This window comes from Anolis sagrei, chromosome 2, assembly GCF_037176765.1.
Source record: "Anolis sagrei isolate rAnoSag1 chromosome 2, rAnoSag1.mat, whole genome shotgun sequence".
NCBI lineage: Eukaryota > Metazoa > Chordata > Lepidosauria > Squamata > Dactyloidae > Anolis > Anolis sagrei.
The window spans coordinates 150322298-150349287 of NC_090022.1; the positions used below are offsets into that span (position 1 = coordinate 150322298).

Sequence of the window (26990 nt, forward strand, 5' to 3'; positions counted from 1 at the left end):
AGAAAAAGGATCTAGCCCTTTGGGGCTAGATGAAAGATGATGATTCAAAAGACTCAAACAATAACTCCGCCCCAACTTGAAGGCTTAAGCTATCATTGGGTCATTTAACAAACATTGGTCACCCTAATCCTGTCACCTTTTGCTTCCCCTTTCATTGTTTCCCACCTGGCCCGCCTCCCCATTGGCTAAGAAGCTGAAGTGGGGCAAGCGCTCTGATTGGACAGAGTGCAGCCCAGTCTACCGCGCCTCCCAGCCAGCAGATGACTCCAACCAATCAGAGCAAAGCGGGCTGGAGTGTGTGTGTGTGGGGGGGGGGAATGTGAATTTGACAGCTCTGTATTTCTTATAAAAATGGCATTATTTTCCCCAATGAGTCAGGTCGGCTCCTGGGCAAATGATTGCAGTTGTTATCTGTTCCAGCTGGAATGAAACAAACAACTCGGTGGCTTTCCTTCAACTTGGTGAGATTTATTTGGGATAATAGGGAAAAAATTCTTTCTGGTGCTTATTGTCTCGCCAGGCGCCCGGATCCTCTTTTTCGGGTCTGACTGGTCTCTGCTTCGGCAGGGCCTCCTAAATTCGTTTTTGACATCACCAGCAATCCTCCAGATAGATTAGATAGAGATAGATAGGTAGGTAGATAGATTGACCAGGAGGACTGCTGGGAATTGCAGTCCAAGAATAGATAGAGAGGGAAGGATAATAGAATCATAGAATTGGAAGCGACCTCATGGGCCATCCAGTCCAACCCCTTGCCAAGAAGCTGGAATATTGCATTCAAAGCACCCCTGACAGATGGCCATCCAGCCTCTGTTTAAATGCTTCCATAGAAGGAGCCTGCACTACACTCCAGGGCAGAGAGTTCCACTGCTGAACAGCTCTCAGTCAGGAAGTTCTTCCTAATGTTCAGGTGGAATCTCCTTTCTTGTAGTTTGAAGCCATTGTTCTGCGACCTAGTCTCCAGGGCAGCATAAAACAAGCTTGCTCCCTCCCCCTGTGACTTCTTCTCACATATTTATACATGGCTTATCATATCCCCTCTCAAACTTCTTCAGGCTAAACATGCCCAGCTCTTTAAGCCGATCCTCATAAGGCTTGTTCTTCAGACCCTTGATCATTTTAGTTGCCCTCCTCTGGACACATTCCAGCTTGCCAATATCCCTTCAATTGTGGTGCCCAGAAAGAGGAGAAAGAGAAAACGAAAGAAAAGGGGGAGGGAGAGGAAGGGAACAGAAAGGAAGGAGAGAAGAAAAGAAAACTGGGAAGGAGAGAAAGAGGGAGGGAAGCTTGGCCACAGCAACACGTGTTGTTGTTCATTCGTCCAGTCGTTTCCGACTCTTCATGACTTCATGGACCAGCCCACGCCAGAGCTCCCTGTTGGCTGTCACACCCCCCCCCCCCAGCTCCTTCAAGGTCAATCCAGTCACTTCAAGTATGCCATCCATCCATCTTTCCCTTGGTCGGTCCCTCTTCCTTTTTCCTTCCATTTTCCCCAGCATTATTGTCTTCTCTAAGCTTTCCTTTCTTCTCATGATGTGGCCAAAGTACTTCACTTTGGCCTCTACTATTCTTCCCTTCAATGAGCAGTCAGGCTTTATTTCGTGAAGTATGGACTGGTTGGATCTCCTTGCTGTCCAGGGCAGTCTCAGAACATTCCTCTAGCAGGTGGCGGGTACAGCTAATAATAATAATAATAATAATAATAATAATAATAATAATAATAATAATAAATTATGACCCTGCCCGTTTGAGCCTCCAACACCCAGAACCCTGACCCAGCTTATTCAACGGCTAGGAATCCTGGGAGTTGGAGGCCCAAAGAGCAAGAGAGGCCGCAGTTTGAGGATGCCTTGGCGTCCTTTCCCTCTTGAAGGAGACCTAACGCGAAGGCGCAATGCCAGGAATGGACAGAAGATGGCGCTGTTCCCCCCGTTTCTTATAGGCCGGAAGTGGCTGGGCGTGGGGCGTGGCCGGAAGTGCGCAGTGCCGCGACCGCCGCCGCCATTACAGGGCTCGGAAGGGAGGGCGGGGGGAGAGGGAGGCAGCGAGGCCTGGGCCTCTCTCGCGCGCGTCCTCTTTCTCTCTCTTCTCGGCGGTTGGCCGTTGGCGCGGCCTCCCTTCCCCCTCTTCCCTCCTCCGCCGCCCTGGCCGCGCCGCTCCTCAACGCCTTCCCTCCCCAGTGAGCGGGCGGCAGGCAGGCAGCGGGCCGGCATGGAGGACAAGAGCTTCACCAAGGAGCTGGACCAATGGATCGAGCAGCTCAACGAGTGCAAGCAGCTGGGCGAGAACCAAGTGCGGAGCCTGTGCGAGAAGGTGAGGAAGGAGGAGGCCTCTGAGGCCCACTGCGAGGCAGGCCTTCATCAGAGAGGCCACCTCTTGATGCTGCAGGGCGGAAGGGGCTTTCTTAGACAGGCTTGGTAGACAGGCAGGCCCAAGAGTCTTGTTCTTTGGCTGACACCCAAAAGCGACATGGTGCATTCATCTTTTTTGTGATGTACTATCGCGTGTTCCATCTGCCACATCTCAGGGATCTTCCACACAACCATGTAACCCAGGCCCCTTCTACACAGCTGAATAAAATCCCACATTTTCTGCTTTGAACTGGAATATGTGCCAGTGTGGACTCAGATAACCCAGTTCCAAGCAGATATTGTGGGATTTCTCCCTTGATATGTTTATATGGCTGTGTTTAATGACCTCAAGAATATCTGCTTAGTACTGGAATATATGGCAGTGTGAACTCAGGGCTCTACCACACAGCCCCATAACTCAGAATATCAAGGCAGAAAATTCCACAATATCTGCTTGGCACTGGAATATGTGGCAGTGTGAACTCAGGGCTCTAGCACACAGCCCCATAACCCAAAATATCAAGGCAGAAAATTCCACAATATCTGCTTGGCACTGGAATATATGGCAGTGTGAACTCAGGGCTCTACCACACAGCCCCATAACTCAGAATATCAAGGCAGAAAATCCCACAATATCTGTTTGGCACTGGAATATATGGCAGTGTGAACTCAGGGCTCCGCCACACAGCCCCATAACCCAGAATATCCAGACAAAAATTCACAATATCTGTTTGGCACTGGAATATATGGCAGTCTGAACTCAGGGCACTACCACACAGCCCCATAACCCAGAATATCCAGGCAGAAAATTTCACAATATCTGTTTGGCACTAGAATATATGGCAGTGTGAACTCAGGGCACTGCCACACAGCCCCATAACTCAGAATATCAAGGCAGAAAATCCCACAATATCTGCTTAGCACTGGAATATGTGGCAGTGTGAACTCAGGGCTCTACTACACAGCCCCATAACTCAGAATATCAAGGCAGAAAATCCCACAATATCTGATTTGAACTGAGTTGTCTGAGTCCACACTGCCATATATTTCAATTCAAAGCAGACAATGTGGGATTTTATTCAGCTGCGTGGAAGTTGCCTGAGTCTACACTGTCATATAACCCAGTTCAAAGCAGATTGTGTGGAATTTTATTCATCTGTGTAGAAGGGCCTCAGTTCTATGGAATAATGAGATCTGTAGTTTTAAAAAGTTTGTCTTCTCTTTCAAAAATTGTGTGTGTGTGTCACCAAACTACAAGTCCCATGATTCCATGACAGTTAAAAGTATTGTCAATGCAATTTTGACAGTGCAGATGCACCCTAAAGGCCCTTCCAGACAGGCCCTATATCCCAGGATTTGGTCCCAGGTTTTATGTTTATCCCAGATTATCTGACAATACAGACTCATGTAATCCAGTTTTTAGTAGAAAACCTGGGATCGGATCCTGGGATATAGGGCTTGTCTGGAAGGTCCCTCAGGTGTTGACTCACCAAGTTGACATTGATTCAGTGAGTCTGTTATAGTTTAGGCAACCAACTTGATTTAGTTAAAATGTTTTTCAGTTTTGACAGGTGTTGTTTAACAGCCCTTGTTCATCCCTGTAAAAATGCATAGTGGTATCAAAAATATTTAAAAAATAAATTGTAGCTCTAGCCATATATATATATAGAGAGAGAGAGAGAGAGAGCCCGCGCATAGGGAAGAGTGAACACTTCTGTGACATTTGCTTTGTTGTCTGTGCCCCTGTTCAGAAAATTTCATGTCACTTTCTGTCCCTGTGATCATTGGGCTTTGGAAAATTTGGCTTGTTGTGGAAAAAAGGGTTGGTGAGAAAACTTCAGTAGAAGCACTTTTCCCCCATGATGACTCTTTCAGGAGTTGATTCCTCTTCCTAGAGGTAGAGTTCTCTCACTTCCTGTTGTCTCACCCGCATTTGTAACTATGAGTTGTTTGTAAGTGAGATGTCTGTAACTTGGGGAGTACAGCTTTAGAACACAATGCTGTAGTGAATCTGTCACGTCCTGCACCCCCTTTCCTGAAATGTTTAGCAGCATAAGTGATTTGGATTTTGGCATCCCTGTCTTTGCATATACTACGTAAGGGTGCGTGTGTGGTCCAATCTAAATGCTGTGATGTTTCACATACACATTGCCAAAGGAAATTTTATACACAAGAAAAGAAGACTTGTGAGGGGACACTACAGCCATGTTTAAGTGTTTGAATGCTTAAAATTTAAATATTTAAATATATAAATATGGTTATTTAAATATAATGTCATATTAAGGAAGGGGCAAGCTTGTTGTTTGCTGCTCTGGAGACTAGGGGCCCGTTCTGACAGGCCCTATATCCCAGGATCTGATCCTAGGTTTTTGCTTTAAACTGGATTATCTGTGTCTGCACTGCCAGATAATCTGGGATAAACAGAAAACCTGGGATCAGATCTTGGTATCTAGGGTCTGTCTGGAAGGGCTCTAGGACACAGTGGAGGAATGGAGTCAAATTGCAGAAAAAAAGATTCCACCCCAATATTAGGAAGAACTTCCTGATGGTAAGAATGGCAGTGGAGTATGCCTTGAAGTGAGGTGGAATCTCTTTCTCCAGATATATTTAAGCAGAGGCTGGATGACCATCTGTCGAGAGGGCATGGATTGTGTGTTCCTTCCTGACATAACGAGTTGAACTGGATGGTCTTTGAAAACTCAATTATTCTAGGACAGTATTGTCAATAATTTTGTGCTTGAAGCCAAGTTTGTATATTTTGAACTATCTGAAAAAGGAGGTGTCACCATTTCTATCATTCATATTGGTGGTTTTGGACTGTTTCACATTTCATGATTACAGATCATTATGCTCTGTTGTATAAATGAAAGCCATAGGTAGTTCCTTTTCTTTTTCTCTAAAGTTAAGGCTGTTTTGTATTAAAATATAATTTTCTCTTGTAACTAAAAAAAAACAAACCCTTGAACTCTCTTGCTGTTCCTTTGAAGCTGTCACCTTTCTGAGAATCTTCTCTAATCTCTTTCTTCTTGTAACTGCTCCCTCTTGACTCCCAGGATTGTCTTTGACATCCAGCTGTATGAGTGACAGATCCAGAGGTGGGAGCTCTTAATAAATTGCCATTCTCCATGTAGATTGGGATGCAGATATGGAGAGTATCATACAGGAGCAGGTGGGAATAGAGAGTTTCCCTTCTCCTGTAGTTTGTTGGCACAAAGCAGGATGTCATGAAGGAGTGTGATTCTGGTAAATAGGCGAAAAGTTAAAGCAAGCGAAGATTTCTGAAGTTCAAGTTATTAAGGAACTCTCAAATAGTCCAGAATCAAAGGGAGATTCATCCAAGCTCCTCAAGTTATTCTGGTAAACTGAGGATTTTTGACAGAATTATAGAATTAAAAGGGACCCTGGGGATCTTCTAGTCCAGCCCCTGCCATGCAGTAATACAAAATACCCTGAAAATACTCGATCTAGCTTCTGTTTAAAGAAGTAACTCCGGTATCCTCTAATACAGTCTATTCACTGTCAAACAGTCTTAGCAATAAAAAAATTCTTCCTTATGTTTAGTTGGAATCACTTTCTTGTAATTAGAATCAATTGGTTCGTGCCCTGGTTTTTAGAGCAGCAGAGAATCAATTAATCTTCTACATGACACCCTTTCAAATATTTAAAGATGAGTGTCATGGGTTGCTGTGAGTTTTCCAGGCTGTCATGTCATGAGTGTCATGTCTCCTCTCAAGCTAAACCATAGTCAGCTACCTTAGTTATTCCTCACAGGACTTTGGTTTCCTGAGCTTTGATTGTTACAGTCGCCCCCTAACTATATCTTTAGTTGTTTCTAGGGCTTGTTACAGTCTCTTTGAAGCTGTATCTGACATATAAACTGTTTAAGCCTAATTAAGTTTGGTGTCCTAAATGTCCTTGCTAAGGAGGGAACCGGATGGAGCTTCATGGAAAGTCTGTGTAAACATGCTTAGGATGCCATTGAAAGTCTACAAAAATAACCTCTTGTTTTCATCTTTCATCAGCTACTATATACCTAGAAGAGACAGAGTCTTTGTTTTATCTTTGCTTAGAATATTTTTTTCAGCAAGTTCTTTAATTGAAAGACGCTTACATGCAATGTTGTGGAAATTGATTGTACTCAAAGAAACTAATTTACTGGCTCTGCTTTGTCCCCATTCTAATGGATGAACAAAGCTACTTTTACATTTTATCACTTATTAAATCCTTAAATGGTTGAATGAGGTATCATTGTATAGAATAACTAGTACGACAGGCCTCCATTTAACAAAACAGGATTTTTAGATTTCTCTTGGCAGAGGCAGTCCTTCAGTAAGTCTAGAAATATTTAGATCTTGGGAGTTGCTATTTTGATGTTTATAGAATTGCAACTTCATTATATTGAAGCTTGCTTGTGTAACAAGTCAGCAGTTTTTGCTTCCAGGAAAGGAATGTACATTCTTTGAAAACGTATTCAATGAAGTAGATGTGGATAGTCTTTGAAATAATGTGGAAAGCTTTTTACATAATTTGAAAGCTTCATACTTTGCGACAAGGCATGCTGATATATAATATCCTGCTGTTTAATTATTTATCTTTATGTGCTCTTTGGAGTTTATGGATCTCTGTTAGTTCTTGAAATGTTTTTTATTCATATAAATAAAAATAAAATTGTCACATTCAGTATAAATCTAATGAAGGGCACAGAAGCCTTCCACCCCCAAAAACACCAAAATAAAGATATAATTTTATATTCTTGGCTGGATGTGTAGATGCACGGTAGAACCACTTTTGTGTGGAACTTCTACTCTCACCACAGTGTTAGAGACATGTAGTTTAAAACAGTAACATATTTTTAGTTTTGTGCCATTGTGCTGATAGTAACCAAAATTGTCTTGGAATACCATATAGTTGTCCTTGTTTTTATTTTCTTCCTTCCACCTGTACTTTTATTTTTTTCATTTATGTGCAACATTGTATTTATCTCCAGGATGATTGATTAGGGGATAGGTATCACCATCATCATAATGACTGCATTATGCTGCTTCTGTCTTCTTTGATAAGCTTAGAAAGGCACATTTGCTAGCACACCATCTCTGAGGTCTCTAGAAAGTTTATTATGCGCACAAACACACACAATTATGCAGTATGACCCCCTTAGCCACAGACTCGATAGCCACCATTTCATTTGGCCACACTCCAAAAAAATATTCCCCTGGAAATGTTTAAGGAACCCCGATGGCACAGCAGGCTAACCCTCTGAGCTGCTGGACTTGCTGACTGAAAAGTCGTTGGTTCAAATCTGGGAAGCAGGATGAGCTCCTACTGTTAGCCCCAGCTTCTGCCAACCTAGCAGTTTGAAAACATGCAGATGTGAGTAGATCAATAGGTACCACTTCGGCAGGAAGGTAACAGCACTCCAGTCATGCTGGCCACATGATCTTGGAGGTGTCTATGGACAATGCTGGCTCTTCGGCTTGGAAATGGAAATGAGCACCACCCCTCAGAGTCAGACATGACTAGACTTAATGTCAAGGGAAAACTTTACCTTAACTCTTCCAGTGCAATTCTGTGATGATTCCTTTGGCCCAGGGATGCCCTAGAATAGCACCAAAGGGCCTAGAGAGGCCCACAAATTGAGGTGATTTTGAGCTGTAGTGCTGTACTGTAGTATGCTTCCAGATGAAGTGTAATCAGGACATAGGGCTCATAGTTTCAGGTATCCACGGAATGGTCTTAGAATATATCCCACATGGATACAGAGATTGTACTGCATAGATTATGTTCATATGCTTTATTTCTTCTGTGTTTTGAAATTCACCCAGATGCTTTGCAGAAACGTCTCACTTTTCCTAGAAACACACAATGACACATACCAAGTAAACCTGAAATGTGTAAATGTTGGTAATTTCAGTGATACTGACTCACATGACGGATTCTAAGGTGGTAATCTTTCTTAACAGCAGAGTACATCTGAATTCTCCATCAGCTGTGCTGTTCTCCATAAATTTACAACACGGAAACATACTAGGCTCCTGGTCAGGAATGCCCAAGTATGCTATTTAGGTGCACATTCCATTCAAGGGTGTTTGTAAGTCAAGGTGCTGCTACAAAAATGACCTATCTTTTGTAAAGGATGTGTATGTCTCTTACAGAAGACATTTGAAAAAGAGTCACCCTTTGTCTCGTGATCTTGTAATGTGTGGGTAGGTAAATAGTACCTTGAATTAGACTTGTCAGCAAATAGACAACCTGATTTTATATAGCTCCATCTAGGACAGTATTTGTCAAACTTTAGTCTTCCAAATATTTCAGACTTTAGCTCCCCAAATTTCTAATTGTTGGACAAGCTGGTGGGGGCTCTTGGTAGCTGAAGTTCAAGATACCTTGAGGACTAAACTCTAGGAACCACTAGACATAGCTGCCAGAAGTCAATGGCAGCCTCACCTATAGCAAATTATATAGGCAGCCTTCAACATTTTTTTCACCCGATAGAACACCTCTAGGAATCTCAGAGCCCTCTAGCACAATTCTGTGATCGACTTCTGACCATAGAGTTCCACTAGAGAATTTGGAGTGTTTGGGGGAGAACATTTTAATTGAATCTGCAAATCAAAGCTGTAAAAGACAAAACCACAAATGTGGAGGGCCGACTGTAGTAATCTGATGATGAATATCTAGCAATGTACCACTTCAGTTGTTATCCCATCCTTTCCCAAACTGGAACTCCAAGAGACTTACAAGATTTGAAAAGACCATAAGAATGGCTTATGGTAACCACATCATCTCTATCCAGGAAAGACTGCAATGGACAAACTAGGTGAACTTGGTGACAACTCCTCCAAGCCACTGAGGGCTAAATAGCGACCTAAATGTCGCACCTCTTTCAGGGGAACATCAGTCTGATCCGGAAATAGTGACAACAAAGCCTCATCTAAATCAGATGACAATGAGAAATAGAGCTGAGTATCACCTAGCTCTGGATCTTCACACAACTTCACCCTTTAGCTTCTATCTGTGGGGAAATATGGGGAGCCAGGGAGATAAAATGAAATTTTCAAGCTTCCCCAGCCTAACTACCAGATAAGACAAGTAATAGTCCCAATTAGGCTTTTTAAAGCTGATCTCATGTGAATATTGATGAAGAATATCCTAGGATTTTCCAACAGTGTGCCCAAGACTGCACCTGACAACTTGCTGTGATGCTTGATGGTGGAATCAGCAGAGTCCCTGTCCTGTTTCTTTGCCTCAGGCTAATGTACAAACACATCTTCTTACCTGCAAAATAGAATAATTATACATAGAAAAAGTCCCCCTTCCCCAGTGTCTTTAGAGCAGGAGGAGTCAAAGTACAACCAGTTTCATGTGGCTGCAAGTCCTGTCTTGTATCTATCACATCCCACAGATTTTTCCTCAGAAAGGTTCCTCACCAAACCATGGAGGGGGGGGGGGGGGGGGGAGAAGGCAGTATTTCTATGTTCTCCCTCTCCTGGGCTGTTTTAAATGGGGAATCTTTTCTTGCAATTTGAAGTGTCTGATCACTTTGTGTTTTGAAAAAGGGTGTCCCCTGAATCCAAAACAGTTCAGGAAGGGCAGCTTACTGAAATTATCCCACATCCTCTAGAGACTACAGTTCATTCCCAACAGTCTTAGCCAGCAAATCCAAAGGCAAAAAATACTAAGAGTTGCAGTTTGGAAACAGCTGGAGGGGTGCATGCTTTTCACCCTTTTACTACTGAGTCTGAAGGGCCTCTTCTGAGTCAAAGCAATGGAAAATATCTAGTGGGGGTAGGCCAATTCTGTCTTAGGAACAGAGCGATGCTAATGCAGTTTCACATTCCTGGGTGGCACAGGTGAGTAGGATATTTTTCTCCCAATCCATCAAACTTAATTAATTGGTTGAATTTAATTTGTGTCCAGATCTTCTTTCTTATGAGGCATCCGTTCAGGTCAAATTTTTAGATTCCAGCTGTGGGGGTGGGAGAATCAAAATTCCTTTTTGCTTTCAGTTCCACATATTATTCCTGCTTTCTGGAAAGCAGTTCTGATTATGTCTGAAAGTTCTCTGTGAGTGTTTAAATTATGGCTTTTTTTGTATTACCTTTGCAGCCATGCATCTTTAATTAGAGAAAAAAGTATAAAAATGTGTATCTTCTGTAACCCAACATGCAAATCACTGGGTCATTTCAATGTTTTAGTTGCAGGTTTTCTTGATATATATTGACTGGATTCATGTGGTTTAGCTTAATCTAATTAGCTGTTTTTTTTCATGTTATCAGGCTAAAGAAATCCTTACAAAGGAATCCAATGTTCAAGAAGTACGCTGCCCTGTTACCGTCTGTGGAGATGTCCACGGTCAATTCCATGATCTTATGGAGCTCTTTAGAATTGGTGGGAAATCACCGGACACAAACTATCTCTTCATGGGAGATTATGTCGATAGAGGCTATTACTCAGTGGAAACAGTGACTCTGCTTGTGGCATTGAAGGTATGTTGCATAGATATTTAATTACCAAGGGAGCACATTTTTAGACTAGAATATTGTATACAGATTCTTTTCAAATATGCGAACCTGCATGTCAGATCATAATGGTGTACCCTGTTTCTAGACTGTCTTATTGATTGTTCTCTGACTAGGTGCGTTACCCAGAGCGCATTACAATCCTACGAGGCAACCATGAAAGCAGACAGATCACACAAGTATATGGTTTCTATGATGAATGTCTACGGAAATATGGGAATGCCAACGTTTGGAAGTATTTCACAGATCTGTTTGATTATCTCCCCCTTACAGCTCTAGTAGATGGACAGGTAAGACACATTTTTCAGTCATGTGATATCATTGGCTACTATTAAATAAAGCTGGCATTCTGTAAATCCTAACTACTGCCTGTGTATACAGTCTATAAAAGATTGTCCATGTAGCAAACTGGTAAAAAGTGATCCTTATAAATGTGTCAGTGGGTACAGGTTTTCTAAAGGAAAATGGTTGCAAATAGTGTATCAATGCTTAGATCATTGACCATTCACATAAAGGGTAAATAAGTGCAATATGAAAGTACAACAGTTTAAAAGCACCGCATGATATACAAAGTATATATAATTTGTTTTTAAAAGTTAATACAGTTAGAGCATATGGAGTATAAACATCAGTGCTAAGAGCATCCTCAGAGCGATCCACTGAGGATGTCTTACCTGAATTTTCATTTCAAGTTACCATAAAATCAGTATCACTCAGGAGATAATCTTCTCTGTAACAGTATTGGAATGTAGATAAGTCAGAATAGATTCCAAAATTTAGTTCTTGGTTGAGAATATAATGAATACAAGAACAAATAATGAAATAAATCCCCGATGTCTGGGGCTCCACAAATGGAAGATCAAAGACAAATGGGAATATTTACCATTGATCCTAACTATAGGCATGTTTTGAAAGTGAAAGGGCTAGAAAGCTTCCCTAAATTTTGAGAATGTAAGCCTCAGCTTTTTCCCTGACCCAAGTGGCATTCAGCAACATTGTGAGGAAGTTTGAAGAAAGTGGTACGTCTGCCATTTTTGTCACTTGAGGCAGAGCAAAATAGTAATGGGCACTTTTAATAAGGGCTTTCCTCAGAGAGACTTCAGCAGACATTTTAATAGGGACTTGCTGTAAATATATTCTAAGCATTCATAAACTGAAATAGTGGTGTTGACTGTTAAAAGGTATTATTTTGTCACAGTGTCTAGGGGTATGTGATTATTGTTCAGTGTGGAGTTTCTTCTGAAAGTGTCTTCTCAAGAACAGACTCATTTGTCCCATTTGACTCTAATGCACTTCTTCCTGATAGGCAGCCAAATTACTGCCAGAGATTTCCAATGGCTCAGATGGAGACTTGTTTTTCTATGCAAAGCCAAGAAACTGTCAGCAGTAGGAATGGAAAACACTGAGTTTAAGTTTGGGATACTCAACAGTTTCATCAGAGACAAACAATTCATCAGTCCCAAGCTGTGTAGAGGCCTTGTTGTGCTTAGCTGTAACTGGGTTGTCCTAGAACATCTTTTTATCCTTTATTTCAAGATCATCACAGGTCACCACAGGGGGGGAAAAGGCGAATTAAAAATGGTGACATCTTGAATTCCTGAAGTTTAGTGGTTCTTAACTTCTGTTTACAATCTAGGACATTGCTAGCAGAATGGTCAGTAATCTTGAGAAATCATGAAAACCTATAATGCAAAATTTCCTAAACACTGTAAGGCAGAAGGAGACAATACTGCACAACAGTGAAGTGCAATACCCAATTAAAAGACTAAACAAATCTGGATAGAGGCAGGAGAAAAAAATACCAAGATACCAAATCTCATTAAACACATCCTATCACATTTATGCCGTCTTGTCTCCTGTATTGTTAAGAAAAAGTTACCCTTAACGGTGTGCACAGGATTTCTAAGGGAGCAAAATAAATCAGTCTTAGACTGATAACTTTGATCACATATCATGCAGTACTTTTGTGCTAACCAGAGTTCAGAATTCATATAATCAGCAATCTGGATTAGTGCTACATAAATTACGTTTTCATGCCTGTTTGATACTTTGACTTGACAACTCCTCATGAAGGCTGATTAAGCTTGGACATCACACCAAACCATAGTTTGATGTTATTTGAATGTACCCATAAGCCCATAACTAGATGCATGTATACTATTTTGATATATAGGGTAAGTAGAGAATTGGATACAGAGTTAGTGTTCTGTCGTGGTTTGAGTGTTAGTCTACAATTCTCAAGGCCAGGACTCAAATCTCTGCTTGGCCATGGAAGAAGGCTAAGGCAAATCCCCTCTAAAGAAGGCTAAGGCAACCCCCCCTAAAATCCTGTGATAGGTTCACTTTAGGATCACCATAAGTGGGAAGCAACTTGCAGAACCACAGCAACAGAGGTATTAATTAAATTACATCACATACTTCTAAACTAGCAAACAAAATGTGATGTTAGATATTTTTATGTTTTAAGTTTGGAGTTACTGAACATAGCATAATGAGAATGTGCCTTAGCAAACCTTTGATGACTGTAATCTCCTTTGTTCTGAAACTTGCGTTTTCATTTTTAGCTTTCTGTGTTTGAACCAGGATAAACTGTTGCTGACTTTAACAGTGGTTAGTGCCAAATAGCCAGCTTCATAAATGTTGACTTAAGGTTGACTCATTTTAATGTGGTGGGCAGTGGTTAATTTGAGCTCAACTGATGCTGGCTAAATAATGTATCTTTACCTTCATTAAAGTTCCATTGGAGGACATGACATTCCTATTTGTTTATAATTTTAAATTTTTTATTTTCAATGTGTGAGGGCTTTAAGGCAATTTACTGTTTCACAAAATAACACTTTTGTTTATAACATGTAATTCAAACCCCTGAATTGGGATCACGGTGAAACCTGGTGGGGGAGGGTGGGATTAGGTTGGTGGATAGTTACCTTGACATCCCCGCAATGGAAGGTTCATGCTTATGTTGGCATGAAGAAAGAGTGGTGCCACTTTTCCCCCTTTTCTTGTTTTGTTTTGGATTTGATGTTTGTATGTAAACATCACAGTTTGCCTACATAACATTGCACCAGTGTATGGGTTGGTATTTCATCTCCTCCTCTACTGACTTTACTTTATAGAAGTGCCAGTAAACAGGAAAACAGTACGGTTAATTGAATACATAAATATGCAGAGATGCAAAGGTGTGTCAGGAATAGAAAATAAATCTGCAGCTGGTGAAATTGTGTTGACCAGACATAAACTAATACATTGAACACATACACATAATAGAAACACCCCTTTGCCCACCTCTTGTCCAGCTGTTGGGTTAAAATGTAGGAATAAAGGGGTCAAATCGGGCAAAGGGTATTACTACACAGTGAAGCTGTGATACAGCCCTCATGTAGATTCAGCCTTTAACAAAACATCCAAAAATCTCTAGGGGTTGTGTCAGAGGAGAAAGGAAGAATGTGAGAGTTTGAAGATTAACTACAGCTTCTCATCCTGACACTAAATCATGATATTGTGTATGTCTGCCTGCTGCATTAAAAATGTGTTTCAGATTCCAAATTCAGGTGGTTTTTATCTTCAGTAATAATTTCTTCCCAGTTTTTATCAAAGGAAAGTCGACTAATTGCCAAAATACAGGATGGCACAATAGGGTAACAGTGCTAGATATCAATAAATGCAGTTACTCTTCAGAAATGCATATCATTTAATCATGTTTCTTTCTCTTCTTTAGATATTCTGTCTCCATGGTGGTCTTTCTCCATCTATAGATACACTGGATCATATCAGAGCTCTTGATCGTCTGCAGGAAGTTCCACATGAAGTAAGAATGATACAAAATATATTATGACCTTACTAAGCTATTATTGGACTGTAACCATTTTCTTGCTTGAATGCAAATAGTTAAAAGATTTGGGAGTGGCAAGTCCTTCGGCACTGTGCACTCTTACCTGGGAAAAAGTCTTGTGGAACTCGATAGGACTTGCTTCTCAGTAGGTGTGTATAGTGTTGTTGTGGCAGAGGATTACTCTGTATGAGAGAGAAAAACACATCAGTTAAATTGAGTTTTAAATACCAACTGTCATGTCCTGTAAAAAAATCCTTAAATGGTGAAAACATTTGACTTTGATTATAGTAGGACCAATAAGGAGTGCACAGTACCATGTTCTGAAATTCCATCTGCTTTCCATTTAATCAGAATTGGTCATCTAGATCAGAGGTGTTAAACTTGTGTTCCTCCAGATGTTTCAGATTCCAAAACCCAGAAGCCATAGCCAGCTTGTCCAACGTCCAGGAATTCTGGGAGCTGAAGTCCAAAACACCTGGGAGCAACAAGTTTGACACTGATCTTGATAGTGATCAGTCATTTTATGATTGATCACTATCATACTTTCTATGCAGTTGTTTTCAGGAAAGATTATGAACACCTCACAATTAAAATATTTGGCCTCTTCAGATGCTAAATACACAAACCAATAAAATCAAACTGTTGTAATCAGAAATGTGAGTAGTACAGTTTAAATCAGTTGTATGCTGATTTTAAATTTTTTCATCGACTTAAAAATATGACAATGGTACATTACAGTAGACAACTGTAAAGTCTACACATTTCACATCATGTTCGTGTAATACAAGCCAACAAGTTTTTTCATCAGATATAATTATAAGAGGGCCATTCTTACAGAGTTTTTTTGCACTGAATTCAGATCTGTGTTTTTTCCCCTCTATCCGTGTAGTTTTTGCAGCAAGAATAATCACATAATTACAGCAGTTACACATTAATATCAATTAGATTTTATTGATATCAGTGCATAAATGCATTAATTATTCAGTTAGCCTCATTGCAAAAACTACACTCTATAAGAATTACATAAATTATATCTGATGAAAAATACTTGTTCGCTTGTGATATTAGAGGCACACCTGGATAACGCAACACAATTTAGTATTCATTAACTTTAGAATGCGGTGGACAAGTTGTAGCTTTTCTTACGTTTTTTGGGTGTAGCTGCAACAGCTGTGATATCGAATACTGATGAGAGATATCTTGAAAGCATCTAGAGGACAGCTATTCACCTGGTGTAGAAAGTGGTCAGTACATAGCTATTGCACAAAAAAACAAAAGCTTGAGTTTTTTGTGAAAGTCAGGATTTTGTAAATTTGTGAGTAATAAAGCTGAATTTCCTGTATGCACAAATGTTTATATTCAGATTTATTTCTGATTATTTTGAATTGTAATTTGAATGTTTGTGTGTTGAAAATGGTAGGTAATTACTTTAGAATAGGGTGGATATCAAATTGTCTGTGGACTGTATCTAGCATGATCATGAAGGACCTTCCCCGGCATTTCCAAAGCCCCCAGTATCTCCCTTTTTACATTCTGCCCACTCCATGACATTAAGTAACAATATTGTTGTTTCAGGCAATCATAGTGTCACTTATTGTCACCATATTGGCTGTTATGACATTGTTCCAAGAGCCAAAATAACTGGTGTGGCCTTCCAGGTTCCTAAAGCATGTTGAGCTTGTTCCTCTCACTGTACTTTGAAACTACTGGCTGGCAAAGTATAGACTTGAATATTAATTGTTGGGCATTAGTTATGAAAGGGTCAGGTAGCCTCCCACCTGTCAAACCCTGTGTAAACAGGATGTTTGGAGGGGTCTGGCCTGACCTCATGGTCATCGCATGTCCTCTCACGTTGCATGTATTTTGGTCACAAAACCAGCTCCAGCTTCCAACTGGCTCTGAAACCAGGAAACAGCTTTTCTTCACCCCCTCACTTCCAGGGAAGGGAAGGGAGGAGTGAAAGATCTGAGACCAGCAAAGAACCGTTTGCAGGAACCCTCTGAAGTTTTGTTTGTGTTGTGCTCACCAATCTCAGCAATAACTGCAGGCATTCCCTACTGGGAATTAGCTACTGCTACCTCACTTCACTGATCAGATCAGAATAATGGGGGAGCTCTTCCTGTATGGGAGGCAGGCTGCATGAGGAATCCTCAGGATGTGGACCTTTTCAAGAAATCATGGGTCAGGTTGGAATTATAAGCAAACTAAATTCATGCCACAGTTCAGAGGGCCTCTTCCCCAAGTTTAACATGTTTTACCATAACCGGTTTATGGCATGTTTTTATTTATTTACTTACTTACTTTATTTATATCCCCACTTTCCTCCCCGAGAGGACTCAAGACAGCTAACAGTTACATACTTTGATCAATTTAAAACAAAGCAAATGAAAAATTAAGAAACAATTAAACAGTTTTGTGTATGTTAAGATACAATTAATACAATTAAAATGCATTTTAAAACACCCAATCCGCCCCAAAAAATCTCACCCACAACCTCTCCAGCTACGTGCTGCTTATCTATCTCTTAGCACCTGCCTGCAGGAAAAAAAAGTATTGACCTGTTCGCTAAAGGCTAGCAGGGATGAGGCCATCTTGGTCTGTCTAGGGAGGGAGTTCCAGAGTTTGGGAGTAGCCACTGAAAAGGCTCTCCCCCGTGTCCCCACCAAACGTGTTTGAGCATGCATTTTTATTGAGCGAAATCCCAATAAGGGTCATGTAATGGTGGTAGTGGAAGCTGAGTGCCCTCTCCCTCTTTCCTTTGCAGCCCCACTCCCTGAAAAGATTCAAGATTCCACCAAGGGATGGCTTGTGGATTTGGGGGGCGGGGGTAGCTTTGAAGTATTAATAGCTCAGTATTTATATTTGCAAAAAAAAAAAAATCATTTCACAATCACATGAAGTCCTGCAACCATAGTGTTCCAACACTTTGTGTTGAAAGAATGGACATTATAAACTGATGCTGATGTCATTCATAGTTTGCTGGATGAGTCAGTTCTTGAGGTGGTACATTGCTTTTAATGGAAGGGTGTGGAGCTTTAAATAAAACATTGCATTTGTGTGCACACATCTAAAATTATATCCAGTTGCTTTGCATGCAAGAGCTGATCTTGCAGGATTCTGGCATCCCTCAGCTGCTCTCTTGAATTCTATTTCTTTGTTTAACTCTCTGGTTTCCATTCCTTTCTGGGATTAACTGATTCTTCTCAGCATCTTGACTCTTTTCTGTTGACTGATCTTTTGATTTCGTTAGTAATTTTCATTTCCACTGAACCTTTAGTACTCCTTTTCTGGTTTTGTCTCAAAGCAACAGTATTTTTCGTCTTTTGCCAGTTAATTTAAATAAAATGTTGCATTTTCACTCTTTTTTAAATCTCAATTATCTCCTGCTGCAAACTGAAGGCATTTTTCTGATTTCTAATTTCTTCTTAAAATTAGCTGCAGTTCCTCTCTCCAATCTAATTTGTTTAATTTGGGTCCAACTTCAGTTGTGGCCACCACCAACAATAGAAATATGTAAGAGACACCTGTGATGCTAAGATGTACCTCATTTTTAGAGATGTTTACATAGGAAAAATTGTGACTTACAATTGAAGAAATACAGTACCATCTTTTCCTCTTGTGTTTGAAATTCGGGGTTTTTGTATCTTTTTCAATGTCTGTTGCTAAATCAATTTCATGAGTCTTTCAGTGCTTTTAATGCATTTTTTTTTCTGTTGATACCACCTAGCTCTTAAACACTCTGGGAAATGCCCAACATTGTGGAAATCTGCTTTCTTATTCTACTCTGAGGTAGTCCTTCTCTACCTCAGCCCCCACCATGTATTTTACTCGCTGCCCAAGCCCCTAGTAAAGATTTGGGTCACATCCAAGGAAGAGAATATATTTTGCCACTGGTCCTACTGTGGGCAGACAAAGATGGATACAACTTTCTGATCTTATTTGAGATTATTTTTCCTTTTCTGGAAAAGATTATGGTTTTTCCTTCTTTATAGATATAAAAGTTTATTATACAGGGTTAGTCAAAATGAATAGGCCAATAAGAAAATTAATTGTACCCGAATTGGCCTATTCATTTTGACTAACCCTGTATTCAAAATAGAATTGATGTAAAGATTTTCAAGGACTAATACTTGTTAGTTAATACTTCAACATCTAGGTGTGAGCATCTTAAACCTATATTAAAGTCACTCCACTTGTTGCAAATTTATTTCTGGGAAAAATAAAAAGTGTTGGTTTGGACCTTTAAAGCCCTACATGGTTTGGGTCCACGTTACCTACAGAATCACCTTCTCCAGCACAATCCGCCCTTTAGGACACTTAGGTATTCCAACTAACCAGAACCCAACTGGCAACCATCACTCAGAGGACCTTTTCATTGGCTGCCCCACGACTATGGAATAATCTGCTGGAAAAGATCCAGCAGTTTAATGAGCTGTCAGAATTTAAAGCACAATGAAAACCCATCTCCTCCAGCAGGCTTACCCAGTCAACCTTTAATCTTGAGTTTTGATTTACTTGTTGCTACTATATGTCAATTCTGTATCTGTGTTTGGTGCACGTTTTTTTATATTTTTGTGTTTTTATCTATAATTTTTTGTATATATTTTATATTTGTGTGTTTTTGACTTTGCTGTAACTTGCCTTGAGCCACTGCCAGTCTGCTTCCAGGCTAAATACAAAGTGCTGATTATTACATATAAAGCCCTAGACGGTTTGGGTCCAGGCTATTTAACTAACCACATCTCTGCATGTAAACCAACACGGTCACTGCGATCAGCGGAGGAGGTCCTGCTCTTGGTCCCACCCCCGTCTCAAGGGTGGAACCGAGAGTGGTGGGGATGAGGGATGGAGCCTTATCCGTGATAGCTCTCAGAATCTAGAACTCCCTCCCTAAAGAAGTAAAAATAGCTCCCTTTCTCCTCTCCTTTAAAAATCTCTAAAAACTCATCTTTGCACTTTAGCATATGGAGAGGAGGAGTAGAACATCTCAATACGTAAACCTGTTGGACACTGGAAATCCACTTTGCCGCTGTTGACTGTGATATATCATTTTTTAACATAACATCTTCATCATCATTTTACACTTTTAAGGCACTTTAATTTATTGAGATTTTATCATGATGTAACGTAGATTATGAGGCCTATTTGTTTTTAAGCATTTATTTGGTTATTATAAGTTCACATTGATGTTTATTTTATATATTATTTGATTATGTATTTGGTTTATTTGTTATTGTGGTATTAAATATTTGCCACTTTCTGTCTGGAAACCGCTCTAAGTCCCCCTGGAGAGATAGGGCGGGTTGCAAATAAAAGTATTACTATTATTATTATTATTATTATTATTATTATTATTATTATTATTATAGTTTAACTGTTGTTCTTCAGTTTTAGAAATCTGAACATACTTCCTTTTTTTTTAACAGGGCCCGATGTGTGATCTCTTGTGGTCTGATCCAGATGATCGTGGTGGCTGGGGAATTTCTCCACGTGGTGCAGGCTACACCTTTGGTCAAGATATTTCTGAAACATTTAACCATGCCAACGGGCTTACATTGGTATCTCGTGCTCATCAACTTGTAATGGAGGTATGATTGTTATGTGTGTGTGTTACTGAGTTTTACAGGTCGGTTCTCTCCTAGGGAAAAGATACTGTATAGAGTCACAGCACCATGCCCTTTGATTCTGTTCATGTAGGGATTTCTTATTCATGAGAGGCAATTATATTACTTTTCAAGGTAAGTAAGAATTGTTTCATGTCGCTGTAATGTTTGTCTTTGTTAATTTTTCCAACAGCCGGTCTAGGAAAAGAGATAGGCTTCTGGTTCTACAAGTAGATTTTTGGTAGATTGGCAAGGATTTCTGGCTGGCGACTGTTTGATAATAGTAGTGTGTTTTGCAGTAGACTGAACTGATCCAAAGTATACCTGTGAGGGGAAAAATAAATTACTAGGTAGGATTTTTGTATACAAACAGCATGCTTTCTTTAGTTTTGGTACTCAAATTACTAGGTTCTGAATTTTACTAAGCATGATTTCTGCACAATCTTCAAGTCTATTTACACTTGCAGATATGGAGTTATGACTGATATTAACTTATGCTGATGATTAATGTACAAATCTGTAAAAGACCTAATGAAAATTTGGAATCATAAAGTTGAAAGAGCACATAGGCCTTCCAGTCAAGTCCCTGCCATGCAGGAAAAAACAATCAAAGCAGTCCCACAGATGGCCATCCAGACCTGCTTTAATAACTCCAGAGAAGGAGAGTCCACCACACTTTTGGGCAGCAGCATATTTCACTGTCAAACAGGTCTTACCATCCAGAGGTCCTTCCTAATGTTTAATGCTCTGTTTCCCTGTGGCCCCAACATAGCATTACTCTGTTGTCAATTGAAAGAAATTGCCAGGTAATACAAGCTCATAGTAAGGGCTGATGGCATTAGTTAGAAAGCTTTAAAAATTGAAATCTTTTTGAGAAAGGCATGAACACTTTTAATATTAGTATCTGAAGGTTCTTATAACATCGTGTTCTTCATAGGCATTTGGATGTTAAGATTTCACATATTCTTTGGACTAGTTTAAAATGTGTTTGATACTAGTGAAAATAACTGAAAAGAATAAAATGAGTGATTCACTCCCATCTTTTAAGTATTTCTTTTTCTGACTAAAATGTGTTCCTTCTATTGCAGGGCTACAACTGGTGTCATGATCGGAATGTGGTCACCATTTTCAGTGCACCCAATTACTGTTACCGCTGTGGGAACCAGGCTGCTATCATGGAGCTAGATGACACTTTAAAATATTCCTTGTAAGATACATATTTGTATCAATGGTTGAGATTGGGTTCAAGAAGGGAATAACCTTTTTGCTTTGTTTTGAGTATGGAAATAGAAAGTCCAGAACTTTGCAATGAGAACATTATGGAGTATGTGATAGATTACTGTGGTAGGATCAGAGGCTGCATTCAGGCATCTGGCACTCATTGAGGGAATACTTTTAAAAAATAAAATCCTGCCATTTATAGTTTTAAAACAGGAAAAGGAGAAGGGGAAAGAAATATTTGCAGGCAAGGAATGTAACTTTGCACAGTGTTTGTTTGCCACAGCAAGTGTTACTTAAAATATAAAGCATCAAGGATCTTTCTACTTATAGACTCCAGAGCAGTGGTTCTCAACCCATGGGTCCCCAGATGTTTTGGTCCCCAACTCCCAAAAATCCTAGCAGCTGGTAAACTGGCTGGGATTTCTGGGAGCTGTAGGACAAAACACCTGGAAATCCACAGGTGGGAAACCACTGCTCTAGAGCTCTTTGGGGCGAGTGTACACTTGCCCCACCCCTGGTTTAGAGCAAAGACAACAAAAAATACATAATTTTTTTGATTTGATTTGATTGATACATAATTTTGAAACTTGTATGCTGAATGTAATCTATAGTCTTGATTAGGCTATCTGCTTTTTAGTATTATTTCTCAGTTGTTCTATCCAAGCAGCAATTAAAAAAAAGAATTTAAGTGCTTTTATGGGTTGAGATAAACCAAAATACCAAGAATTCACCTAATGTGGCTGCTTTTACTCTTTTTTTTTACAGCAAAGCAACAGATGCTATATTTTCCATGTACATTTTACAGAAATGTGCAGAAAATACTGTATTTCACCACATAATAGTCACCCCCCCCCCCTTTTTGGCAATTTTTACATGATGAAGAAATTTCTAGGTATGCCCTTGCCAGCCGAGTGAAACTCTGTAAGTCCAAGGGGGCAAGTGAATAAAGGGCATGAGTAACACAAAAAGACTAATTCTGACACTCCAAAAATGGATGTGCAACTATTATGTGGTGGTGACTTTTATGCAAGGAAATGTTTCTTGTTTTGTACCTTCTTGTTTTGCATCTTCAAGTCATTTCTGACTTACAGCAACCTTGAGATGGTATTTTGTCCATAGGGAGTTGGCTATTTTGTTCCTTTGAAACTGAGTGTGTTTAACTTGCCCAAGGATCATCCCTGGTTCAGCAGGGATTCACACCCTGGTCTCCAGAATCATAGTCTAACACGCAAACTTCTTCGCTACACCATTTCCTATGACAAATGCACCATGATCAAAGAATATGGGAATTGCGTGGATCACTAAAGTGAAAAAAATGTATAAAGAAATAATAGATGAAATAGTTTGTGGAAAGTGACCTCATAGCTCCCAGAGGTTGAGATGGGTTATGACCAGTTGAGAGTCTACAAATTCCCTTTTTTCAGTACGAGTCACTCAGTGAGCCAAACCATAGTAGAACATTTATTCTCTGAGATTGCTGCTCAGATATAGCTGAGGAAATATTAAAAAGGCTTCATTACATATAGTGGTATCCTTTATTTGGTATAGTGTTTCTAGTGAAAACGTTTTACTATAATGCCTCACTACTGAAAAATACAAACAATCACTTGATAAGTCTCATATGAACTATCAACTTGGACTAGAGCAGTGGTTCCCAATCTTTTTTTGACCAGGAACCACTTGACCAGGGACCACTCTCCAATATTAGTACCAAAACAGTTATGAATCAGTTTTTGGTCAACTTTAGATTTGGTTTGGTAATTTGGGGTGCTGATTCAGAAAACTGCATTGGATAGACCACATCAGCTCTAATTTCTGATACAGAACATATGCCATCCAGCAGTCGCCATCTCTTTACCCACAGAAAACCATATTTAATAAGCCTTGGCACTATAAGAGGGTTTTGCGAGACCAGTTGCTGTTGTTGCAACAATATAGTAACGGTGAGGTTATGGACCATATTTTAGTTCTTGTGGACCACATGTTGGGAATTACTGGGCTAAAGTGATACATTGGTGGGGGGGGGGGGGTACAATTAATGAAATGCACAACTTCAGAGCAAACACCTGTTTTTTCCTCCTTCCACAGCCTTCAGTTTGATCCAGCACCTCGCCGTGGAGAGCCTCATGTTACTCGGCGCACCCCAGACTACTTCCTATAAAATTCTCCTCCTTGGTTTGGCCTTGAGCAGTAGTAGTACACCTGGCATTTTTTTGAAAAGCAACAATGTATGTGATGAGTTGAGGTCTGTCTCAGCAAAGCCTCTTCATGGACCAAACTGTGCCATAATGAGGATGCGCAGCTTTGAGCACAACTTAAGACTGACTTCAATACACTAATCAATCCTGTATCAGCCAGTCCAACAGCCAGTTTGCCTGCTCTTTAACTGTAGTAATCGTTTTCTTCTGGACTATTCAGAGAGGAAAGGTAACTAACCCATGTCCCTTTCATGCTTACTTGTACATTTTAGTTGTAGTGTTTAACCGGCATGTTACCAACGTTTTGAAGTTTAAGAAAAATGCACAAACTAACTTCCCTCTTAACCCTATTGCCCTCTATTTTATGGACATTAAGTAACTTAACTGGAGAGAGAAAATCCTCTTGGGAGTATGTTGTCATAAGCTTTCCCTCCATTTAACTAGATTACTGTTCTGTGTTGATCCTTTTTTCTGTATATTTGTCATGAAAGTGCTTGCATCTTATTTGATGTAATTGAACAAATAAACTTGCAGATCATTATTCCAAACAGACGGATATTCTCAGTTGATGTAGCTTGTCTCTCAAACATACACAACTCATTTCAGGAGATGTTACAATACCCCTCAGTTTGTTTATTTGTATTGATTGAAGTAAACACCTTGGATATAAACACTTAGCAAGAGACTGGAATTCATTTAGTTTTATACAAAGGTAGCAGATTGTGGGTTTTTTCCTCTAGTAAAAAAGCACCTGCAAGTCTTTTTATAAAGCTGCTGGCCCCTTCCTAATGCAGAAAACATCACATTTTTTAAAAAAAAAAATATTGTATGCCTTTCCCTCTTTCCACACTTGCAATTCTAGGAACACATTAAGCTGATAGAGAGCATGGCTGAATGAGAACTAATTTCACATACTGCGGTCCTAATTCTCAAATTCAGCTTCCTGCAACAAAAAGCCTATTTCTTGCCATTTTAGTCGCAAACATATGCATGTTAGTAAGGTTTGTTGAAATCTAAAATGAGACTAAGAACTGCATAAGATTAAGAAGTTAGTGTGGCAATGCTCTGTGGTTGATGACAACAGAATGATGAAGATTTGTATAGTTGCCTTTTTCATGATGGTTTTTCATATGTTTTCCCACTGTTTACACATGCATTAGATCACCACTGCTTTGATTAATGCAAAGGATACTGAGGACAGTCAAATTAATAATATGTAAGATGATCTGGGAGCCTTTGTGGCTGAAGAATATAGTATAAATACTTTAAACCACATGTGTCAAACTGAACCCAGCCCTCCATGTCATTTTATGTGGACCTCCAGATGCTGGATTACAACTGGATTACAACTTCATTAGAAATCAGGACTAGAGTTGATGGGAGTTGCAATACAGTAACAGCCAGAAGGCTGCCGTTTTGTTCTATTTAGTCAGGATAGTGGGGATTGAATTGAGAAGCAAGGCTGGTGAATATGTCTGACTTAAATACATCTTTAACCTTTCTCCAACCTCAAAGAAACAAGTGCTTTTGGATCACAATTCCCATTATCCCCAGTCTTTATGGCAGACGATCATAAGTGATAGGTGTAACAACAAATGTTTTGGGGTTCTGTGTGTAGCAACAAAACAATCCCCATCTATAGCAGAAGCACTCCCCCTCTGGTTAAGGAGCAAACAAATACAACTTGTCTTGTCAGTAGACAAGGGTTATACAATAATATTTACATATGTGTAGCAGAAGATCTTGTCTCTTCTCCAGCCCTTCTTCCTGATACTCTCAGTAAGTTCATACCTTCTTCTTGTCTCTCTGGTTTTCTTCACCAATCCTTCAGTCTCTTTGCAGCTTCATCTCCAACAGCACACAGCAACTCTATTCTCTCATCACCATGGAAGTTTGTGCTTCTCTAGTATACTTACAGTTTCTCCACCCTGGCTATAGATTACTCAGTGTTTCTCAAATAATACGCTGTGTGAAATAATATGCTGCGTCTACTTCAACCAGAGAAGTCAGACATAACAGAGCACCTGATGAACCAACCTGGACACAGCATATTATTTGAGAATGAGAACACAGAAATTCTGAACCACTCTAACAACCACCATGTCAGACTACATAGAGAAGCCATTGAAAGCTACAAGCATGTGGACAATTTCATCAGAAAGGAGGAAACCATGAAAATGAACAAAATCTGGCTACCAATATTAAATATTTTACCAATATTTAAAAACTCTATAATCAAAACAGTAAAAAACAACAACACTCAAAAACGGGGGAATTCCAGACAAGAAACAATCAGGGCCAGCTAATCACCTTCCAACAAAGGATTCCCCTGGGGAGTAAGCAGCCAGACCGTGAATCTGCAAGGCCATTATAAATGCTGAGGTGGCCAATTCACACCTGCCTGAAACAGACAAGAGTTCTTTCTCCCACCATAGACATTCCACAGATATAGAAACCCCACTTGCCAAGTTTCCAACAGATCTCATAACCTCTGAGGATGCCTGCCATAGATTCAGGTGAAATATCAGGAGAGAATGCTTCTGAAACATGGCCATACTCACAGCCACCAAGCTGCTCTTTCTTTGTCAGCAGATGAAGTGTATCTGGAATAGAGTCAGTACAGCCCCACTTTACATAGAAGTTGATGTGCAGGAAGAAAAGAAATGCAACATCAAAGTACACATCCTGCTAAAGCCCAAGCCCAAGATTACACAGGAACATCAGCAAAACAATAATAACTGACACACAGGCTTCTGCCTCTGCCCCCCACCCAAACTTGTTTCCATATTTGACTCAAGGCAGTTGCTAAATAAACCCCTTATCTAGAAACACACCTTGTTCTAAAAGAGAAAGACCAAATAACGCCTCTCATTAATTTAAAATATTTTATTTTATCCAAGTAGGTAGGCCACACATCAATTTCCTGGTTCCTGTCTGGGAGAAGATTTTCATCCCATTTCAGCTGCAGTAAAAAAATAAAGTGGGGTTGGGGGGTGAGGGGAAGTGATGTGCTCAAAGAAGAAAATACAATTCTGTAAAGATTAAGTCTTTGGTGCAGAAAATACTTCTGTAAGCTTCAGTCGTGTTCAAGCTTTTTAACGCAGTGTGACCAGCTCTTCTGAAGAGGTTGGGTGAATCGCCACAGTTCGATCAAAGTCTGCCTTTGTTGCTCCCATTTTGACAGCCACCGCAAAACCCTGGAGCATTTCATCGCATCCCAAGCCTTGCATATGAAGTCCAACAACCTTAAAATACAAAACCGTGCT

General features: G+C 40.0%; 2 protein-coding genes across 2 annotated transcripts in view; one reads left to right on the forward strand and one right to left on the reverse strand.

Annotated features, from left to right (window-relative positions):
* Positions 1-1982: 1982 nt before the first annotated feature.
* PPP2CB (protein phosphatase 2 catalytic subunit beta) lies at positions 1983-24272 on the forward strand. The gene is made up of 7 exons (XM_060763793.2): positions 1983-2313; positions 10628-10837; positions 10987-11160; positions 14589-14678; positions 20129-20290; positions 21394-21512; positions 23615-24272. The coding sequence occupies exons 1-7, from the start codon at positions 2212-2214 to the stop codon at positions 23685-23687; spliced, it is 930 nt and encodes a 309-aa protein (XP_060619776.1). The 5' UTR covers positions 1983-2211; the 3' UTR covers positions 23688-24272.
* Positions 24273-26595: 2323 nt separating this feature from the next.
* GSR (glutathione-disulfide reductase) overlaps positions 26596-26990 on the reverse strand; it is a 33296-nt gene continuing 32901 nt past the window's right edge. Inside the window, exon 13 of the mRNA XM_067463958.1 lies at positions 26596-26969. Within this exon, the coding sequence (XP_067320059.1) occupies positions 26820-26969 (150 nt within the window). The 3' untranslated portion in view covers positions 26596-26819. The remainder of the gene's footprint in view (positions 26970-26990) is intronic.